The 23,410-nt window shown below is 39.4% G+C and overlaps 1 protein-coding gene across 9 annotated transcripts in view; it reads right to left on the bottom strand.

The window, feature by feature from the left end:
- The window catches only part of slc1a1 (solute carrier family 1 member 1), a 188,203-nt gene that overhangs the window by 101,085 nt on the left and 63,708 nt on the right, over positions 1 to 23,410 (bottom strand). The window contains exon 1 of one of the 9 annotated variants that reach the window (XM_073072528.1): positions 7,024 to 7,243. The exons of the other annotated variants lie outside the window; for them this stretch is intronic. Within the exon in view, the coding sequence (XP_072928629.1) occupies positions 7,024 to 7,114 (91 nt within the window). The 5' untranslated portion in view covers positions 7,115 to 7,243. Of the gene's footprint in view, positions 1 to 7,023; positions 7,244 to 23,410 lie in introns of those variants that run through there. 9 annotated transcript variants of the gene reach the window in all.

Genomic DNA, 23,410 nt, shown 5'->3' with positions numbered 1-23,410 from the left:
CCTTAAAAGGGGTGAAGGAAAAACCAGGAATGAGGAGGAACCCACCGCTACCACCTATCTTGCTGTAGAAATGCAACATCCATCATCAGAGATCCTCACCACCAAGGCCACACCCTTTTCTCACTGCTGCCATCAGGGAGAAGACACAAAAGCCTCAGAACTCACACCACCAGGTTCAAGAACAGTTACTACCCCTCAACCATCAGGTTCTTGAACCAAAGGGGATAACTACACTCATTCTACTTCTGGAGTTCCCACAATCAATGGTCTCACTTTAAGGACTCTTTATCTTGTTATTTATTTCTATTTATTTATATCTGCATTTGCATAGTTTGTTCTCCATTGATTCTGTTTACAGTTACTGTTCTATTGATTTGTTAAGTATGCCCACAGAAAAATAATCTCAGGGTAGAAATGTTGTGACTCTGTTAATAAATTTTACTTTCAACTTTGAACAAAGATCAGCATACAAAATTGCTTTGTATATATTTGGCTCTTCCTGTGTTTGCATTGAGCTCACAGCACAACGAGAGGAACTTTGACCGAGCAAATCAATGACAGGATGGGAACTTCACCGGCGATGGCAGAATTTAATGTCCATGCTTAATTGCCCCAAACCAAGGAGACAATTTAAGGGTCAACCTCACTCGTCACATGTAAACTAATTGAGGTAAAGGCAGCAGATTTTCTTCCCCTGTAAGACAGTGGTGACCCAGTGAGTTTTTAAAACATAATAATGGTTTTATGTTGACCATTACTGACTTTAATATCTTTTTCAAATTTCAGTTTTACATAATTATAAATTCTCCAGCTGCCTTCATGGGATTTGAATCCACGATCCTAGGCACCTGTTTTAATAAAACCATTGTGTTTCTATGTTACTCTGGTCACAAATTAGTACATAAGTATTTCCAAACTTAATACCAGGCAATCTCAGCAGACAAGTTTTGTAGGTGCAAATTATAAGTTAAATGTTAGAGCTGAATTTTTTTTCTTTGCCTTGTATTTATTAGGGACACGTTGAGTCTCCATCATTTGTTTTTGCTTCCAATAATTCTAAATATGTCCTTCAGGCAGAAGAGACTATAAACTGGGAGTGCCATTACATCAAATTACCTGAATAGTTACCCCATTCGGGATATTGTCTTTTGGTTGCAAGTTCAAGTTTGACATACTTAAAGAAATAAATAGGGGGTATTTTATCATCTGCTCAGCCAAGCAGAGGAAGGCACATTTCTGCATTCTTGTTGCAGGGTGAATGGTATATTTATGAGGAACAGATTAGATGAGAAATCTTGGGGTATTATGTTTCACAAATAGCATGGGCACTCATTAAAAAACAGTTAAAGCAAATTCCATTGGCATTTATGTTGATTTGTCTCCTGGAATAGAACTGACAAAGGTATGAAGCCATTGTGCTCCTAATTCTTTTGAAGGCTTTCTAGTGTGTTTTATAGCATCCCTTTAGGTGGATTTTCCTTATCTTAGAATTGTGGTGAACTACATATACCCGTCTGGACACCCCCCCCCCCCCCGCTGACTGCTCCTGTGGCTCCTCCCACAGACCCCGGTATAAAGGCGATTGGAGGCACTGCTCCTCCCTCAGTCTCCAGGATGTTGTGTGGTGGGCTCTTGCTGCTGACGGTGCTTTCTTCCAGTTAATAAAAGCCTATATCGACTCATGTCTCCGAGAGTTATTGCATCAAGAATAAAAGTAACTTCTGAAACATCTTTTCATCTATGGATATTTTACAACTCTTCTTTGTACTTTCCTCCTGAGTTCCAAGTGGTATAAATGTGCAGCTCTAGCCTACAAATCCATGCCAACTGTTAACTACTCATTTCCACTAATCAACACTAATCCATTTATTATTCTTCCCACTTTCTCCTCAGCTCTTTCAAGATTCTCCCACTTGTCTCTGCCTTAGGTACAATTTACTGCTGCCTGTTTAATTTACCATCCCCCATGTCTTTGGGATGTGAAAAGAAACCAGAGGACTGAGGTAAAATCAACACACTCACAGGAGAACATACACATTGCAAACTGACAGCACTAGAGGTCAGGACTGAACCTAATTCTCTGGCACTGTGGCTTTATCAGTTGCACCACTGAGCAACTCCAAGGAGTATGCAAATTGTTGAGGACATAACCACCATTCCCCACCACCCACCAAAAACCCCTGCCCAATGATCATCTAGAATATTATTTTTGATATGCAATGAAATTCGCCTTGAGAACATTCAGGATGTGAGACCATGCCCCTTCAAAGTGGTCAAATAAAAATTCCTTGCATACTCCTACTGCATTTGAAATTTCCTTCACTTCTACCAACTTCTGATGAAGTTATATTTAAATCTTCAATTTTCTTAAGAAGAGAATGACTTCAGCTTTTGACAATGGTTGCTTTCATTTTTTTGGTGTGCTTTTGGCACAAAAGTCAACACAAAAAAAAATCACAGCCTGATTCTTTTATTTCCAAAAAATGCCTGCCTTAAATAGCTTTCTACAAGAGATTTATTTGCATGTTTTAATATCCCTCTTCTAACTATTTAGGGAAATATATAAAACAAATTCTTCCATTTTCATGAAGAATATTAGCTGGTCTTCTGCAAAAAATAGGATAATCATATTGTTTTTAATGTTTATAGTCACGTTGAGTCATAGGCAAGGGATAAACCAATGGCAGCTCATTAAATTGATTTTATATGATATATAATGAGTGGAGACATCTCCCCAGGCTTATTTACCTCATTTCAACATAGATTTTCAAAGACAATGCCTCAATATTCACGACAACACTTAGTTAAAAATGTACTGAATGGCATCATTACACTTGCGTTATTCCAAGATCAGCAAAATGAAATGGTGTTAAAAGGTCTCGGCCCTAAACATTGGGTGTTTATTCATTTCCACAGATGCTGCCTGACCTGCTGAGTCCCTCCAGCATTTTGTGTGTGTTGCTCAGCCAAAGGTCTCATGGCTGGTCTTGACCGAGCACATTTTTAGTGTTTTCATTAAACACTAAAGTGTTCAGTGGCTGCAAGGTAACACAGTAGTTGCTTTACAGTATCAGCGACCCAGGTTCAATTCCCACTACTGCCTGTAAGGAGTTTGTACGTTCTCCCCATGACCGCATGGGCTTCCTTTGAGTACTCCAGTTTCCTCCCACAGTAAGTTGATTGGTCACTGTAAATTGTCCTATAAATAGGCTATTGTTATATTGGGGGTTGCTGGACAGTGTAGCTCGAAGGCCCAGAATGAACTACTGTGTGCTGTATCTCAATGAATAAATAAATGTACTGCCATTATTTACCAGATACATAACTGCATTTGCCATTTGGTTTTACATTCCATCACAGGAGATGTCGACATGGATGATTTAAAACATTCATTTATTGCATTAATTGATAGAAATGAAGAGAATTAGTTTTACGGCAGATAGACTAAAACCAGACCCGTACAGCAGCAGGTTTTCCAATGGAAATTGCTGAATTTTTGTGAGTTAAGTTATCTAAGCATAATCCATCTACTCCCACAATCTACTCTCTATCTTAACATTTTGCCAACATCAAATGGTATAAAACAATTCAAGTATATAAGAATTTACCTTAGGATCAGATGCTCAACTGTGCTGTCTACCGCCCAATTTTATTTACCAATCAGAAATGCAATTGGCTTATGCTGGTGACATGAGAGACTGCAGACACTGGAATCCTGAGCAATAAGCGATCTGCTAGATGAACTCGTGCCAGCAATGATCAGTTTTGTTCCTCTTTCTTAATGCGTATGGGAAAAAACAGAGTGCCACTCCATCTGTAGCTAGTTACTAAGAAACAATGCAAAGGAATATAATGGCTGAAGTATGGATTGCTTGCGCAAAATACTGTATCTTAGTAGCAACAGTAACTGTGTTGTTCATTTAGGATTTTGATGCCAAATAGCTAAGTAATTGGAAATCCAAATTTAACAGGCAAACAGTCTGCTGGAAGAATTTAGTGGGTTGAGCAGCACTGGTGTGAAGAAGGAATTGGGGAAGTTTGGGGTTAAAATATTGTAGCTGTCATGTGTCAAAATCCTGTATTAGTGGTTTTGACTCAAAACAGCAAGTCAATTGCAGCTAAAACTTTATGCGAAACAAAGAGAGGGGTGACAGTTACTACAGTTTTATGCATTCATTTCCAGAACGTCTTTGGTAAATGGGGATGGAATAAATGTTGCAAAAATAACAACGGTGTTCAAGAAAACGGAAGTAAAAAAATAAAGATGCTGAAAATCTGAAATAATAATAAAATGTTGGAAGCAGTCAGAGACTAATTTGGGAGAACTGAAATGCTGAATTTGATCTCACCGCAGTCAGTTTGCCCCGCTGACAATCCCTCCCCACTCCCACTCCCGTACCTCGACACCCACACTCCATCGTCCTCCCTGGCTACGCTGTGCTTTGTAACCAAACAGTTCTCGGTAACCTTGTGGCCTTGCTATCAAGGCCATTCTGCAAAGTAAGTGTGCAACTGGGCTGCAGATTGCATAAACTTGTAATCCACGCATGGACACCCACGATTACTTGTCATAGCTTATGCTGTTGGAAGGCCTTTAAAATTGTTTCAGATATCTGATATTTTACATTTAGATGGAATTTGAAAATAAAATGAATAAGTTTTAAAATAATTAAAAGTAATTATTTCTTTAACACACAATGAAGAAATGCAAATTAATTAAAACACTGATATTAATTAACATAGAAAAAATTAAATAAAAACGTGCATTCTCTCATCTTCTTAATGACATCCAGATGTAAGGTGCACAATGTGGCTGACTTAGAGCTGAGTAACCAGATACAAAGTGCATCCGGGCCCGGAGCTCAGTGTTATTCAGGAACGACACAGGATTAGATGGTGAAACCAGGGACAGGTCAGAGTTAAAAGGGTGACGTGTGCAATTCTGGCATTTTCACCAGCTAACTGTCAGTACATCCCATCCTGTTTCGCCCTGCACAATAGCTGCCCAACATGTTGAAACACTTATATTTAATTATTTACTTATATTTAATAGTTTTTAATGATTTGGCTAATGGCACTAATTTGCCTAACAGCACAGAGAATAATAATACTAATTGTATTTCATCTTTGCTGAGATGAACTATATGCCACATCCATCTGAACAAACATGAAATTCATGACCATAGATAATCTTGAGTGCTGATTTCAAAAGGGAATTTCATCATAGTATATTAACATCAGAATGTTACTCAGTGATGATATCATTTAACTTTGGTACTAAATTTCTGTGCAAAGAATACCGAGAACAGAGTCGGACTGGGATTAGTGCAACCTCATAAATCTACTTTTGTCAGGTCTAACAGACTTGACAGGCTGTTTGGAAGACATAATGCATTGATACAGACACCAGTTGCAGATGTACAATGATAACCAACACTTAACAGTCAGAAGACACACAGCAAAGGTTATCATCAGACAAAGGGAAAATGTTATCAAATGAAGATGGATAGTTAGCAAGTAAAAAGGAATAGTTAGAGTGGATAGCCAGAGCCTCTTCCCCAGGGCACCACTGCTCAATACAAGAGGTAAGGGTTGGGAAGTTCAAGGGGGATATTAGAGGAAGGTTTTTTACTCAGAGAGTGGTTGGTGCGTGGAATGCACTGCCTGAATCAGAGGTGGAGGCAGATACACTAGTGAAATTTAAAAGACTACTAGACAGTTATATGGAGGAATTTAAGGTGGGGGGTTATATGGGAGGCAGGGTTTAAGGGTCGGCACAACATTGTGGGCTGAAGAGCCTGTACTGTGCTGTAGTATTCTATGTAAAAAGGTGATGACTGGATACTTCGGGAGAATGTTGGTTTTGCAGGAATCCTTCCAATTCAATTTTATAGAATCACATAGTAAGAAAATTTCTGTTGCACGTAGCTTATAGCATAATTCGGAAAATTTAGAAAAAAGAGTAGTAATATTTATGGGTATATATAAAATAAAATATTATTTTATATAGAAGTTATCATTTGATTATCATTCAATGAATAATGAAAACCTGCAATGTTTACCCAGATCTAGTAGGGAATTATTTACTCTGTCAGTTAATATATACTTCAGTTATTAAATATATTATTTTCCCATATCCCTAGATAGAGGGGATAGAGGAGGGAAATTGTCTCTAAGGAACAAGTTGAAAATATTTTAAAGTCAGTTATGTGTTAGTCTCTCTCTCTTTCTCTCTCTCTTTCTCTGCCTCTGTCTCTCTCTTTGCAGACACTGAACAATGATAGTGTTTCTTTCTCCAGAAGGCTTAAAGTAGATAGTCTAAAAACATAAAGAAGGGCATCTCACACATCTTTGTTTATTCACCCAAAACTCCATTCATCTCTTACAATGATATTTTAAATTATTTTTTTAAGATTTTCTGTCCTCTTGTTTGCAAATTTGTTTCATATATCTGAGAGCATTCCATTTCAAGTCACTCCTGAATACCTCCTGGGAGTTAAGTACAGAGTACCTCAGATCAACCTGAAAAAAGATTGCTTGCTCACCTTCTGAAAATATTAATTTTTTCAGAAATTGATAACCCAATGAATTGACTGGACAGAAAAAAAGAAAAAAATCAAAAGAAAATAAAAAAAATACCATTTCAAATGCTGGGCCTATTGACTCTTATATTTACTGGCTGGAGCTGGATATTTAAATCCAGTGATACATATTCAAACCAAAACAAATCTATCAGGCATTTGTTGTTATACGGGTTTGTAAAGGATTGGGATACTGAGATAATGGAATCCCGCAGGATTTGTCAAACCAATCAACTTCAGCATGTAAGATCAATCAGCTGTGCTGGAAGGTGCTAATATAATCACATAGATACTGATATTAATAAGATCTAGAATATGGCCACATTTTATACAGGACTCAATATTGTAGTATTGCTGATATTAATCCATTTTATCTCCTCGCTTACAAAGAAATGACCATTGTACAAAAACAAAATATTCAGGTTACACATGCAATGCTTACCTAACACTACAGCGAGAATTGTGCTCATGAGCAACCAGTTCTTCCTCAAAGCAGCTTTCAAATCACATCCTTTTTTGGATTTCTTCCCCATGTTTGTTGATGATTAGAATTCAAAGGAACAAATTTTAAAATACACACATGCACACACTCACACTCAAAGACAGAGTGCTGAATTCAGTGTGAAATCCTGCTGTCTTTACTCCTCTGCACTGTATTCCGTCACTGCAGACACAGTTGTAACTAAGCACCACCCCCTTTGAATGCAGGCAGAGGAACCTAACAATGGCTACCTCTGAACATAAAACCACATTTTAAAAGACCCTCTCCATCATATAATTGTAGATTCTGCAATTCCCATCAAGAGATGATGAAATCAATCCTACGAGTTTCTCTCATAGAATCCCTGGAGTATTTTACACATAAATGGTCAAATAAAAATCCTTTATTTGGGTATAAAATGGGCCTTCAGAAAAGGAGTAAGTTTTTTTTTGCCTGAATGTTTACTTATTTCAAAATACAGGCAATCTATAGGATCTGGCAGAAGCATTTCCAGACTATTAACATTAGATTTAACAATGAGAAAGAGCAACATTGATCACAAGGTCACTTAAGTACATCAGCAGTGTATGTTATATTTACATGAAAATAAATGAATCTTTCTCCAAGTTAATGTATATTTTTAAATCCACATTTGTTTAAAAACTATATTGTTCTATCCTTCTATCCACGAGAAAATAATCTGCATTACGTCCAATAGTCCTGAATTGCATGTGTGGGTAGACATATCAATGTATATCCAATGCATATGTGTAGAATGTATATCCAATATTAACAAAAACTTTCATACAAAACTAATGTTAATAAAAAGTTTACTTGCCATTATCTATCAGATACTCTGAACCAGGGATCAACCATTTTTAAAGTGCTCCCTAACAAAGCAATCCAATATTGAGATGTATTTTAACAGCAGTAAAACTAAAAATGTCTCAAACACTGCATTTGCTCCATTTTATGTCCTAAGACTTAAGCTTGCTTGCTCTAATTGAGAACATGTAAATAGTTGTAAGACTGGGTGTTGAGATCATCAGCCAAAACCTGCTGAAATAACTAACACTATCACACTGGCACACACACTCATACAATGCCATGTGTTACCAATCACCAGGGCCTGCTGACTATTTTAAACTTCTCTATTAATGCCTTCACACTAACAAACTGTTGGCTAGTTATACATGTTTGCCAGATCTCATACAAGTTTATCATTGTCAATTAATGATATTAATGAAAAGCTGAAAGCAATAGATGCAGCAAAGACTCTGGGTCCGGACAAGACTCCATCTAAAGTACTAATGATCTATCCTCCAGAACTAGCTGCACCTCCAACCAAGTGCTTCCAATGCAGATACAATTTGTGCATCAACTGGACAATAGAGAAAATTACCTAGATGAGTCCTGTTCTAAAAAGCAGGACAAATTAGATTAGATTAGATTAGATTCAACTTTATTGTCATTGTGCCAAGTACAGATACAAAGCCAAATGAAATGCAGTTAGCAGCTAACCAGAAATGCAAAAAATAGAGTTATTTACAAAATAACTGTGAATAAAAAGTAAGTGCTACAGCACACAAATATAAAAGTACTGAGACAGTACAATATGGGGCAATACTGCTTAGCGCTGTGATGTGAGGTTCAGCAGGGTCACAGCCTCAGGGAAGAAGCTCTTCCTGTTCCTGCTGGTGCGGGAGCGGAGGCTCCTGTAGCGCCTACCGGATGGGAGGAGAGTAAAAAGTCCATGGCTAGGGCGAGATGCATCCTTAATAATGCTTTTCACCCTGCTCAGGCAGCATTTATGATAGATATCCTCAATAGTGGGCAATCGGGTGCCAATAATCCGCTGGGCAGTTCTCACCACCCGCTGGAGTGCTTTGCGGTCTGATATGGGACAATAGCCATACCACACTGAGATACGGTTGGTGAGTATGCTCTCAATGGTACAGCAGTAAAAGTCCGTCAGTATCCTGGGACAGAGGTGAGCTTTCTTGATGCTCCACAGTAAATAAAGGCATTGTTGCACCTTTTTGATTAGGATGGAGGAGTTCAGGGAGTTCAAATGTAATCCAGCTATCACTGCACAATGATAAACAAAGTAATGGAAGTTGTCATTTGCAGTGTCATAAGGTGACACCTACTCACCAATAATCTATTTACTTTCTCTCCTTGCCCACCCCTACATTCTTATTCTGGTTTCTGCTCTCTACCTTTCCAGTCCTGATGAAGGGTCTCGACCCAAAACATCGACTGCTCATTCCCCTCCATAGACGCTGCCTTGCTTGCTGTGTTCCTCCAGCATTTTGTTTGCACTGAGTTATTCACTGGTGCCTAGTTTTGGTTTCACCAGGACCACTTATCTCCAGACCACATCTCAGCCTTGGTCCAAACTTGAACCCAAGGGAGGACTCCCAGAGTTGAAGAGAAAGTGGCACCAAGGCATTCTTAATACAGGGCCTCAGCCTGCAAGATCATCAGTTCTTCTCCCCTCACAAATTGTGTTTGTCCCCTGAGTTCCTCCAGCACTTCGATTTTTGGTCCAGATTCCAATATCTGCAATCTCTTGTATCAGCATTTCAACAAATGTATTATCTAGGCATTCTGGTAAAACTGATGTGGTTGAAGTCATAAAGCACTTGTGGTTGGTGAAAGTCCATCATCCCAGACCCAGGACATCGTTGCAGAGGTTCCTTGGTTCAGTACTCTAGGCCAGCCACCTTCTGCTGTTTCATCAATGGCTTTCATTTCTTTATAAGGTCAGAAGTGTGTATTTGATGATGTTTTGATAAATCTGACGATGATCGCACAATGTTCAACTCCTCAGCAAATAAAGCAGCCCATGCCTGCTTGCAGCAAGATATGGATGGTATACAGACACAGGCTTGGAGGTGGCAGATAAAATTTGTCCCATGTACAGAACATCTCCAACAACAAAGACTAACTACTCACCTGTGATATTCAACAGCATCACCATTACTGGAAACTCACGATCATAAACCTGGGGCGTCACCATTCATCAGAAACTCAAGTGACCACATAAATGCCTTGGCTACAAGAACTGCTCAGAGACTTAAACAAGCATCCTGCAGCTAATGACTTGCCGCTTAACACCCCAAAACCTTCCCAAATTAAGCAAATGAGGGAATATTCACTGACTGCTTGGATGGATGCTTCAGCTACAAGCCTCAAAAAGGTCAACACCATTCAGGACAAAGTAGTCCGATTGATTGGTATCCTGCCATTCCCTTCACCAGCTACACAGAGTGGCTGCTGTGTTTGTCACAGAGTCACAGAAAGCTACAGCATAGAAACAGTAATCAAGGAAATGTCCTGCAATTATTTATCCAGGCTACTCTAACAGGACTTCAAAAAATAATGTTCACTACCGCCAAGGACAAAGACAGCAAGTGCAAGGGAATGCTCGTCAATTCCTAGCTCCTCTCTTTATTGCACGCCATCTGGATTTGGAAATTCCTTGCTGGTTCTTCATCATTGTGGGTCTCAGTTATGGAACTCACCATGCAATTGCACTGTGGGAGTACGTTCACAAGAATGACTGCAATGGTTGAAGAATACTTTCTCGAGGACAATTAGAGCTCATTGTTAAATGTTGATCTTGGCAGCAATACCCAGAACCTGAAAAAAGAATACTTCAAAAAATGTTCATTGCTAATCAAAATGTCTACATTTCAATTTCATTCTTGCATTTTCGTGGGCCCTCCCCCTGTTATGGAAGTTCAACTTATGGATAGCCCATGTGTATGAAAACAAAACATTTAGGAGACTGGTGGGATGAACTGGAATGGGTTTGCAATCACCTTCTGCCTCAAAGAATAGAAAATTTTCATATGCTTTATCTCTCAGACTTCATAGCCTCCCATCCACCCATGAGCTGCAAAAAAGTGGGGGCTGGGTTAAGCCAATGAGAGTTGGAAACACTGAGCAGAGTCACTCGCTCACTGAGTCAGTGAGGCTGACTGGCAGCTGTTCTTCCCTCACCTGCACTTTCTCCTATCGCAGCTGCTTCTCAATCCTCTCCCAGATAGTTTGTTTTTCTCATTTCTGACTTATGAACAGTTAGATTACAAACAGTTCTCAGGAACAGAACACTGTCATAAACTGCCAGTTTCTTGCTATAAATATTTTTTAAAAATCAAATGTAATATCTTGATTTTACTTGTGTGTCTCTTACTTAATACATGCATCATTGCTCAATCGATCTCAGCATTCCATTTCCTGTGTGCCATGTAATAACGATAGAAAATCTTCGTTATATTTTCTGTTCTTTACGGAACCCGATTGAGAAAATTGACAGATCTTACTGACGGTGAGAGCAGATTGGGAAACATGGTAGAAGATTTACGTTCCCTATGAAAATATATGTCAATATGTATATGTCGATAATAATCTAATTATTATCTTCCACAGATGAATACTGCACAATTGGAAAGCTTACTAAATCAAAACACTACATTTTTTGGTTCCAGTGCTAATTTGACAAGACGGAGATAAAGCACTTGCCACAATGGAATTCCATGCTTTTCCAGCTTGGGATAGTGAGCTCCTATCTCTTAATCTTCATTGCTGGATGATCATCAAAATATAAATTGGTTTCTAGTGTCCTTGTTTCACATTGTATTGATCTACAACTGGCTATGAGCTGACCTGGAGCATGAAGAGCAAGTTTTTATGCTCTCTGGTAGATGGATATGTCAGGTTCTTACACCATAGCTGATGGCTTAACTTTGAGCATGGCCAAGGGGCAAATACACTCCTTTGCTTCCCAATAAAGGAAGCAAATACCCACAAGTAATAGATATCCAAATATCTGTTTAATTTTGTCCTATGTAATGTTAACAACAATTTTGCAATTTTTATACCATATAACCAAGACAAGACTTGGCATTTAGTATCAAAAATGATTTTCTGACACAGCTGTGTTTGGGTAATTTTTATATCCAACCTCAGACATAAAAAAACTCTTTGTTGTTCGTGAGTTTTTTTTATGGTTATCTTTTACTTCTCACCCCTTTGTTGTTTGCCATCTTAGAACGAACTGGATGTTTAATCAAATAATTCTTTCAGCAAATTGGGAGATGATGAAAATATCTTTCATTAGAGCAGCCATTTGTTAATTCCTACACTGCAAAGTTTAATAAACTCAGAAAGTATGCAGAGCACAATCTGGGACATTTAATACTGCCAGCAAGTGCATCCTAATTTGACTAGCAGTTCGAAGAATGTCTTTGTCTTGTTGTATTAGTGAAAGTACCTGCCCCAAATATAGGCAGAAAATCTTAAAATCGTTAGGATTAAGGAGGTGTTCTGTGTAAAAAAAACTTATGCTGCCAGTAAGAACCTCTCATTCGAAAAGATTTAATACTCTGAAGCAAATATCAGAACAATGACTGTGAAAGTTAAGGCTTCTTAATGGCATGAAGTATGCTAGGGCTGTCTTAATCAATGAGCATGTACCATATTTTACAATATGCTCATAATCACAACAAAAAATATTGTAACGTTACCTGACAAAAACAAAATTGATGGAAATACTCTTCTTAAAACTTGTCTCTGATGAAAGCCCAGAAGGTAAGATAAGATTAGCTATACATTGAAAGAAACAATGAAATGACTTGTTTGCATCATCTTGTACTTGCAATGTGCTGGGGGAGCCCACGCCTCTGGCACCAACATAACATGGCCACAAATCACGAACACTAATCATACACTTTTGAAATGTGGGAGGATACCTGAGCACCCGGAGGAAACCCATGTGGTTCCAGGGAGAACGTACAAGACAGCAGAGGGAATTAAGCCCCAATCAGTGATGGCTGGCACTGTAAAGCGATTGCACTGACCGTGCTGCCCAGAAAACCAGAACCAGAAAGATTTTCTCTGCTTCTCTCTACAGTAGTGCTGTCTGAACTTCCTTTGCAACACACACAAAATGCTGGAGGAACTCAGCAGATCAGGCAGCATCTGTGGAAAAAAGTACAGTCTACGTTTTGAGCTGAGATCCTTCAGCAGGTTCTGAAGGGTACTGTTGAAGAGTCTCAGCCTGAATCGTCATCTGTACTCTTTTCCATAGATGCTGCCCGTCCTGCTGATTTCTCCAGCATTTTGTGTGTGTTGCTTGTATTTCCAGCACCTGCAGACTTACTCTTATTTGTTCTGGTTTCTTTATCAGCTTGCACTTACCTCAGCCAAGCCTAACAGTAAGTTCCCCAGTACTAGCACCATTTGAACTCCATCAGTTCTTACAAGATGGACAGCTTGGCTGCTTCTGGTCTGCAAATGAACATACCATCTTTCCCCATTTCTGAGTAAACCATATTAAGTCATATTGAATATAAACCTGCCACCACCCCTTGATCATTGTACAGAACAGCCTCTTCGTCCCAGTATCAACTATCTTCATTTTGTTTTCCTCTATTAGTAAGGACACTTCGATTAATTGTATTTACCATTACAATAAACTCGTAGCACTTTCTGTTACAAAAGAGACTATTGCTGAGTTGACATTGGAATTGGAGTAGGTGTCTTATTGTCATGTACTGAGGTACAGTGTAAAGCTTGTCTTGCCTACAGTCACATAGACTAAATCATTATACAGTGCATTGAGGCAGTACAGGGTAAAACAATAACAGAATGCCGAATTAAACGTTAACAGTTAGTCAGTAAGGTTCAAAATAATACATTCCATTTGCCCCAAAATCCTCATTCTGAGAACGTAGCCAATTATTTTTAGCTGTTCCTATGACTGGCCAAAACCTCACAACAATCCACCTGTTACTAAGGACTTAGGAGATCAGCATTGTCCATGCAGATGAGGTCCAAGAATTAACAACATCCAAGCTTCATGCTAAGGGAAGCCAAATTATCTCTCATTTACCTTAGTCTCTATGCTCAACAGTTTTAAAACATAATAAGACCATACGGGAAGGAAGCCCATCAGGTTTGCTTCACTAATCAACTTGAAACATAAACTGTGGATTTTCCCTAGAGATACTCACAGAAGTTTGGAATATTTGAGTATTTTCACTTTTTTTTATTTCAGAATTCGTGTGTCTGCTTTCCATTGAACAATAAAATCCCAGCATATTCAAGGTTTTGATGTCAGTCTTGCAGATTTTCTTTATTTTCAGATATTATTCATTTTGAGACACAATCACATCTTGGTTTAATAGTTTTTTAGCTATTACACAGAATCATAATAAATTTTCCATTAATCCTGGTGAGCTGGAAAGGGTGCATGGGACAGGAGAGCTGGACCTCCTATGGTGTGAATTGGAGCACAGGAATGAGGTTCCCATGATGTGAGAGGGACGACAGAAACTGGGACCCCATTGAATAGAAAAAGAACTGAGGCCCTGGTTAGTTGAAAGGGAATGTAGGAATCAGAGTCCTGGTGAATTGAATTATAGCACAGAAACTGGGGCCCTCATGAGTTGAACCAGGGTCCCAAGAATTTGAGAGAAGCATAGGCCCTGTGTCCCCCAATGACTTGAAATCTCATGCAGCAGACATTGCCCAGAATGAGCCAGATACTAAGCCATTAGCAGGGAATTGGAGTTTTAGTTTACCTCTTTGATTAGTTTGAATAATCTTAGAGGATAACAGTTCTAAACAATGACTTCTTATGCAACTAGAAGTTTAGCAAAGGAGAAGGTCCAGGCAATATGCAGAAATTAGATGAATTTGATGAGATAACAAATTGTGAGGTCTAAAATTATGCCGTGAGAGCAGAAATTAAAGCATCAATGAGAGTTTAAAAAGATTAGACTGACGAAAGTTGAAAGCTCTGCTAATACTGGCAAATGAAAGTGAAGGATTATGCACAGTCACCCTGAGTGCAGGTTCCAAATTAGAATACAATATTGCAAGAGGTTGCGAAGTTCAAGTGGATAACACATGAAGATAAATGCATGAACACAGATAATTTGAAGTCCGCTGAGTAAGAATGAAGAATAAACACTGGGGTGAAGAATAAAAGGAGAGTGGAGACAATTAGCATACAGTGGGACTACAACCAGAGGTCATGGGTTAAGGGTGAAAGGTTTAAAGGCAATATGAAGAGAAACCTCTTCCCTTAGAGTATGGTGAGAGTGTGGAACGAACTGCCAGCACAAGTAACGCATGCAAGCTCAATTCCAACGTTTGAGACCATAAGATATAGGAGCAGAATTTAAAAACATAAGAACATCAGAACATAAGAATAGGAGCAGGAGTAGGCCATCTGACCCCTCGAGCCTGCTCCGCCATTCAATAAGACTGTGGCTGAACTGGCCATGGATTCATCTCCGCCTACCTGCCTTTTCCCCCATGACCCTTAATTCCCCTACTATGCAAAAATCTATCCAACCTTGTCTTAAATATATTTACTGAGGTAGCTTCCACTGCTTCATTGGACAGAGAATTCCACAGATTCACCACTCTCTGGGAAAAGCGGTTCCTCCTCATCTTCGTCCTATATCTACTCCCCTGAATCCTGAGGCAATGCCCCTAGTTCTAGACTCACCTACCAGTGAAAACAACTTTCCTGACTCTATCTTATCAATCCTTTTCATAATTTTATATGTTTCTATAAGATCTCCTCTCATTCTTCTGAATTCCAGCGAGGACAATCCCAGGCGTCTCAATCGTTCCTCATAGTCTAACCCCCTCACCTCTGGAATCAACCTGGTGAAACCCCTCCACACTGTCTCCATAGCCAGTATATCCTTCCTCAAGTAAGGAGACCAGAACTGCATGCAGTACTCCAGCTGCTGACTCACCAGTACCCTGTACAGTTGCAGCATAACCTCCCTGCTCTTAAATTCAATCCCTCTAGCAATGAAGGCCCGGAGAAGTTTGGCAAGGTACATAGACAGTAGAGGTATGGAGGGCTACGGTCTCAGTGCAGTTCGATGGGAGTAGGCAGTTTAAATGGTTTGGCATGGATTTGATGGGCTGAAGGGCCTGTTTTTGTGCTGTACTTTTCAATGTTTCAATGACTCTATAGTGCAGAATCTCCTATTTGGCAGACATTAGCAAGTGACTGCATTTTTAAAATCTAAAAACTCTGCTTAATAAGTATGATTGATGAAGTGACCCAGTGATGTGCTGTCCAATAAAACAAATTACAGTCACTGATAATGAAAAAAGATGTAGATACCGAAAAAGCAAAATCAGAAAATACAAAATGCATGTCAGCAGTTTGGGCAGCATCTGTGGAAAAAGTTTTGAATATTTCAGGTGCAAGTCCCTTCATCAGTTGTTTTTAGAATATTCTTGTAGTGTTGCAGTCATAACAACCAGATTGCATATCCACTGCTTTTCAGCTTCTGTCAGGTATTTTTTTCCAGCAAAATAATTGCCATTTCAATCAGCAGGCAGAGTTGAGCTGCGGAGCTTTGAATATTGGTGAATATAGTGAGATTAAACTACAGTTTGTTTTGTTTTTATCTATGGCAAAGATTAATTCAGCTGTGATTTTAAACAAAGAGGAAATGTTGTAGGCAATAATCAGATTTCCAGTTGGTGAACAGTATGGACAGGATTTGAGGGAAGTAGAGGATCAGCACCATTGAAAATTGGCCATTAGTTATACTTCATGATTTAAGGCTTCTTTAATATTCATTAAATCCCAGATGCCTTGAGGAAAGCAGACAGTGTACTCATAAAATGGTAGAGAATTTTAACACAGAAAATTAATCCAAGTAAATCTGCCCAAGTTAGTAAATGCTCTCCAAAAATTCTCCTGCTTATTTACTAAGTTTCTTTACTGCTTCATGCACTAACATGCTCCCCTCTTAAATGCTTCTCTGCAATGTCTAGCATGGTTTCAAGTACAAATTGTGAGTGAGAAATACTGTACATAATACATTTTTTTTTACCTTTTTGAAGTACAGCATTGAGTACAAGTTAGAATTCTTTTGTATGTGTTGATCTAATCACATGCACAAATAGGTGAAGGGAAAGGAGGGCATAACATAGCTGGCAAATCTGGGGCATAAGTATTACAAACAATATGCATGGTTGGACTACTTCTTCAGGACAAAGTGATCTGTTCCTGTGATTCTCTGCCTCTAATGAGATTATAATGTGCCCATTTATAAGCTTAAGAAGATTGCCTCTGTTTGCTCTCTGGTGTCAAAGGTCAACCTGCCACCTGGATCAACCATGAGGTTGCCAGTTTCAGAAGACACCCAGTCAGGTTAAAGTTGACATTGATCTCTACGGTATATTTCTCAAGTATCATGCTATTTTGGAGTTTATAGAACATTAGCAAAGTTTTGACTTTTTATAAAGAGAAAAAGGGTACCTTCTACTTTTAAGACGTTTTAGATATAAATTAGTATTTAGGCAGGAAAACTGTGACATTACTGATGTCAACCAGTAATAACATTGATGACTTGTGAAATTAATACAACTAATAAATTCCCTATTGAAGTTGTGAATAGTTAGACTAGGAGGTTTAATGAAGTAGCTTTAAAGTAAGCAAGTGTGACTATTTACTAAAAGAGACTGCAATCAGCGGAATAGAGAATATACAGGACTCTATTGTCAGGAGGAATCTGTTTCACGTAAGCTTGATGTAGGAAATGCACCTAGGAATTTGTGTACATATTTACCAGTTTAATAAACCATTTTAATATATAATCTCATACTGTAGATAATTTCCAAACCTGTTCCCAGCCTTTGAGAAATTGAGCACAGCATTTACTAGTCCTATGGTGGAATCAAAATTAAAAAGCTGTTATTTTGATACACAATTAGCCTGATCACTCTGCAATATATATAATTATTCTACCTCAATGGTCATTTCAAACCAGAGAAAGAAGGAGGTCAGATGTGATGGTGGCATAGTGGTTTGTGCAACGCTATCACAGCTCAGGGCATCAGAGTTCAGAGTTCAGTTCCAGCATCCTCCGTAAGCAGTCTCCATAGATCCTTCCATAGAATGTGTGGGTTTTCTCCCAGTGCTCTGGTTTCCTCCCACAGATCCAAGATGTACTGGGTAGGATAGGTGGTCATTGTAAATTGTCGCGTGTCTGTGTTAGGGTTAAATTGGGGTTGTCAGGGTTTGGTGGGCAAGATGTCTCAAAGGACTGAAGAGCCTATTCCATGCTGTATCTCTAAATAAAAGAAATAAATAGTGTGTTGGTCGGACACGGGGTTGTAGTGCTGTGATAATAGTTTTCAAGCCATGTGGATAAAGTCTAATCTTTACTCTCTTGGCAGTAATTTAGCAAAGTGAGTCACTAACCTCTCAGGACATTCCATTTACGTTAACTGTAGAACTGAACTCTCTACAAAGGGTATTGAAAGCAGTGTGTCAGATGGAAATTCTGAAAAGAAACACAACTTACTCTGATCCAGGGGTTCCCAACCTGGGGTCGATGGACCCCTTGCTTAATGGTTGGGGCCATAAAAAAGGTTAGGAACACCTGCTCTGATCCCTTGTAGACAGGGTGACACATTTTCTGCAAGGTCTAGAGTCCAGGAGTATACTCGGTCATTTACTTCTGCACTTAATGATTAATTTTTTTACTGAGTCGCATCGGTGAGCATCATGATACATTTTCCTCTTATTTGCAATGCAAATATTTCAGCTTGATCAGTGAACTTTGCAACAGTGTAGCACGGTGCCTAAGAAATTCCTTTTTCTCATAACTGGAATTGGACATTAGAGCTATGTTGAAGTGGTCATAACGCTCTTTCTAATTACTTTAAGCATTTGGACACAGTCAAATCAGCTCTTGATGAGAGACTGATAATCAATCCTATACTGCCCTGGTTGTTTTAGAAAGCTGTGGTAACTCTGATTATATTGATATAGGGCTACAAGTTCATCTGTGTGGAAAAACATTTTTAGTGCTATTGATTTTCAATGTTTTAGTGCTATAATCTCAAAATTTTTGTCCTGAAGAAGTGCCTCAGCCTGAAATATTGACTGTTTATTCATTTTCTGATGAGTTCCTCCAGCATTTATTCAATTTCCAGCATCTGAAGAATTTCTTGTGGTTATAATCTCCAAACATAGCTGTTACATAAGGGGGGTGGGGGGGGGGGGGGGGGGGGGGGGGGTGTGTGTGTGTGTGTGTGTGTGTGTGTGTGTGTGTGTGTGTGTGTGTGTGTGTGTGTGTGTGTGTGTGTGTGTGTGTGTGTGTGTGTGTGTGTGTGTGTGTGTGTGTATATGGCACAATTAATGACAAATATATGCCCCTTCTCCATATTATGCACAGGATATTGGAGTTCAAATCAGAGAAATATGGATATGCCTCCTTCACTACATGTCACAACAGTCAATTCCAGGAATGCCCCAAATGGTGTCATTGTAAATGAATCATGCAGAGAATGGCGATGTCGCTCTAAAAGCTTTTTATTCAGCAGGTCCATCATGTTTTCTAGAGTATCCATCTCTCTCTCTCTCTCTCTCTTAGAGATACACCATGGTAACCGGCCTTTCCAGCCCAACGAGCCTACACCACACAAGTGTACCCATGTCACCAATTAACCTACGAATCTACACTTCTTTACAAATATCTATTGAACTTCAACATTTTGGGTATAGACAGCTAACTTTGTAGATTTCCAGATTTACAGTGGAGTGTATCTTAACTGACAAGACACCTTTAAAGATTCAAGTACTAGCGGACAAGTACCAGAAGGGTTTTGAGCATAAAACCCCAATGATCCATACAGTATGTACTGCTCTCACAGTTTAAGGGATGCCTCTATGGATATGAAAATCCCCCAGAATACCTTAATTAAAAAAACAAATATGTCTTATACCATGTGATAGGTGACTGCGATGGAATTTTATATTAGTAAAGGCCACTTAATACCTTCCCTAATCTCATCCTGGGAATTTCAATGAAAACCAATGAACATAAAAGTTCATTTATTGGCTGCCCCTGAATAGTTACAATGGTACAGAATCAGAATGTCCCACATCCAATGACTAGTAATTAAAGTATTGATGAATGTTACATTGTTGAAGGAGGTGTACTTGTATAGGTATCATCGGAAGAGATTGTCTTGACAGTTTCCAAAGCCTGTCTCTTTATTGGCTTCCAAGCTGCCTGCAATCTTTGAAGATAGTGTTGTCAGATTACAGCTGGGATGTCAAATGTGAAGACTAGTTCTCATTTGTATTAACTTGTTACGACGAACATATAATTCCTGAAAGATGTCCCATCCCCAACAACCCTTCCCCCACCAAACTGGCCCACAGACAGAAATTTGCCTGAAGTCTAAAGGGGTTAAAATTAAACAAGGCCGTAAAGTGCCCTTCACTAAAGATCCCTTTCCCATTGGGTTGCTTTACACTTTTGCTGGAGCTGGACGGCCACAGGAATTTTCTGTCTCATCTGAGCGTATGTATCTTCAATTTCCTGTTCACCACTTATGCCAACATAATGTCACATTTTCTGCTTCTTCTCTCTTGGCTCAGATTGCCTGACCCTCAAGTTTAGAAACTTGGTATCTCTTGCCACAACTTGGATTCCTTCCCATGTCTGTTTTCTCCAATATCTTTCTTTGCAAATCCATCCCACTCGACATAGATAACATTCAAAACGGACCTTCATTACAAAATACTGTAACAGACAACACAGCATTTACCACAATGTTATTACAGCTCAGGGCAGTGAATCTGTCCTCTGCTACCAGATTCACCATTCACCTCCCCTGTATCTCTTTCACTAATCAACTTCCCAGCTCTTTACTTCACTTCTCCCCTCCCTCCTGGTTTCACCTCTCATCTTGTGGTTCTTCCTCCCCTCCCCCCACTTTCTTACTCTGACTCCTCATCTTTTTTTTCTAGTCTTGATGAAGGGTCTCAGCCTAAAGCACTTGAGAGTGCGCTGTCTTCCATATTACTGCCTGGCCTGCTGAGTTCTTCCAGCATTTTGTGTATGCTACTCTGGTTAGTAGGTTAATTGGTTACTGTAAATTCTCCTGTGATTAGGCTAGGGTTATATTGATGGGTTGTTGGGTAGTGCAGTTTGTTGGGCTGGAAGGGACCTGTTCCATACTGTATCTGTAAATAAATAAAATAAACTGCAACTTTTTAGTATTTCCTTCACAGTTTGCTGACAAACTCTCCCAAGGTCCTCCAAATTCGTGTTCCCATTCCCTGCACCTGTAGGACTGCTTTCATCAGGCGTGGTCAGGATGTGGGTGCTTGTTAGTGGACTGAATCTCCTTTGCTCTGCCTTCTCTGTTTCCTTCTGTACGGGGCCCAGCATGTAAGTGCCATTATGAAAAAGCACAGTAGTGCCTCTACTTCCTTAGAAGTTTGTGAAGATTCAGCATATCATCTAAAACAAACTTCTATGGCTGTCCGGTGGAGAGTATTTTGGGTGGTTACCTCACAGCCTGGTATGGAAACACCAATGCCCTTGAGCAGAAAATCTTACAAAATGTAGTGGATAAGGCCCAGTCCATCACAGGTAAAACCCTCCCCATGACTGAGCACATCTACATGGAGTGCAGTCACAGGAAAACAGCATCCATCACCAGGGACCCTTACCAATAGCCCATGCTCTCTTCTTGCTGTTGCCAACAAGGAGGAGGCACAGGAGCCTCAGGACTCACACCACCAGGTTCAGGAACAGTTATTATCCCTCAGACATTGGGCTCTTGAACCAGAGGGGATAACTTCACTTGCCCCATCACTGAACTGTTCCCACAACCTATGGTCTAATTTCCTCTCATCTCATGTTCTCATTATTTATTGCTTATTTATTTATAACTAATTATTTTTCTTTTGCATTTGCAGTTTTTGTCTTTTGCACCTTGGTTGGTTGTCTGTCCTGTTGGGTGTGGTCTTTCAAGGCTTCTATTGTGTTTCTTGTATTTACTGTTTATGACAAGAAAACAAATCCCAAGGTTATATATGATGACGTATATGTACTTTGATAATAAGCTTACTTTGAAGTTTGAACTATGGTCAGCACTGAATTGCTTCCATTTGACTCAGTCCTGAACCTACACTGAACTGTTATTTGCATTGTCCCAGGCACATCCTGAATGGCTAGCACGTTACACATTCGCATGAGACAGGGGTGACCTGGATCCCGGCTGCTCATTCACATTTTACCAGAAAGTACACTATAACATCAAAAGCAAAGATTTCCAAAAGATTAAAACTTAAAATCAGTGCATTGACAATATGTTAATATATTTAAACCTTCTGGGGAGAAAAACAGTCTTCTTAAGAAAAGCATCATATAAATTTCTCCCAAGTTCTTCCAGACTGTGTTACAGAACAAGAAAGTTCAGAATCGTTACACGATGAAAAAAAATTCCAATGAATAATGGATAAGGAAGAGATAGATGAGTGGATTGTACACACACACACACACACACACACACACACACACACACACACACACACACACACACACACACACACACACACACACACACACACACACACACACACACACACACACACACACACACACACACACACACACACACACACACACACACACCGCCCCCGCCCCCGTATGGTCTCCTAAATATCTACACACCCCACTGTCTCCCTGACAGTACCTCCCACACAACTGAGCATTCTATGTAGCTGTACTATATTAACACAAGTGCCTGCCTTCTGTTGTGATGCCATTACACAATGTCCTTATCTGACATCCCAAAATGCGGGTAACTATGCACAGCACCTGGTGAGTGACCCTGTCGTACCAAACTCCCCAGCACTGTCTGGTAGCTGGTCCCCTACGCACAAACATACAGACACAGAATTACACTTTACAGCTCTCTGACGTGTTCTTTGATCATTTGTGGTTCTGTGGTAACTGGCCTAAACCTATTTGATCATGGGGTGCCTCACTTACTCAACACCTTGGATTGCTGAGGTTACTGGCCATGTAAAGGTTACAAATGTATCTTGGATGAGCCGCCAAATGTTGTGACTACGAATAAGCCACACTGAGACTGATGCTCTAGATGCAAGTGGTCATTATTCAATATGACATACAGGGATTCTGGGAGATCCATCACATCTCGGAGACACTTTGGAGAAACAGCATTGCAGTGAGATTTTATATTTTTTAAACACAAAGATAGCAATAAGATTAAATGCAGTTCCAGAGATTATAATACCTACTTCAACTTTTAGGATGTAGACAGGTAACTTCGTAGATTTACATTCTCGCAGAGGGAACGCAACTTAACTGATAGAACCCCAGATCCAAATGATTCTGAACACAAAACCCCAAGCATCTATATGTGGTGTTTTATAAGGTTCCCTAGATATATCGACACCCAGAATACAGAAAACAAATATGTCTTGTACTACATGTTAAGTAGCTTGGATATGCTTTCAACT

Source organism: Hemitrygon akajei, chromosome 2 (assembly GCF_048418815.1).
Source record: "Hemitrygon akajei chromosome 2, sHemAka1.3, whole genome shotgun sequence".
In the NCBI taxonomy this organism is placed as follows: domain Eukaryota; kingdom Metazoa; phylum Chordata; class Chondrichthyes; order Myliobatiformes; family Dasyatidae; genus Hemitrygon; species Hemitrygon akajei.
This window is presented reverse-complemented; position numbering and strand designations above follow the sequence as displayed.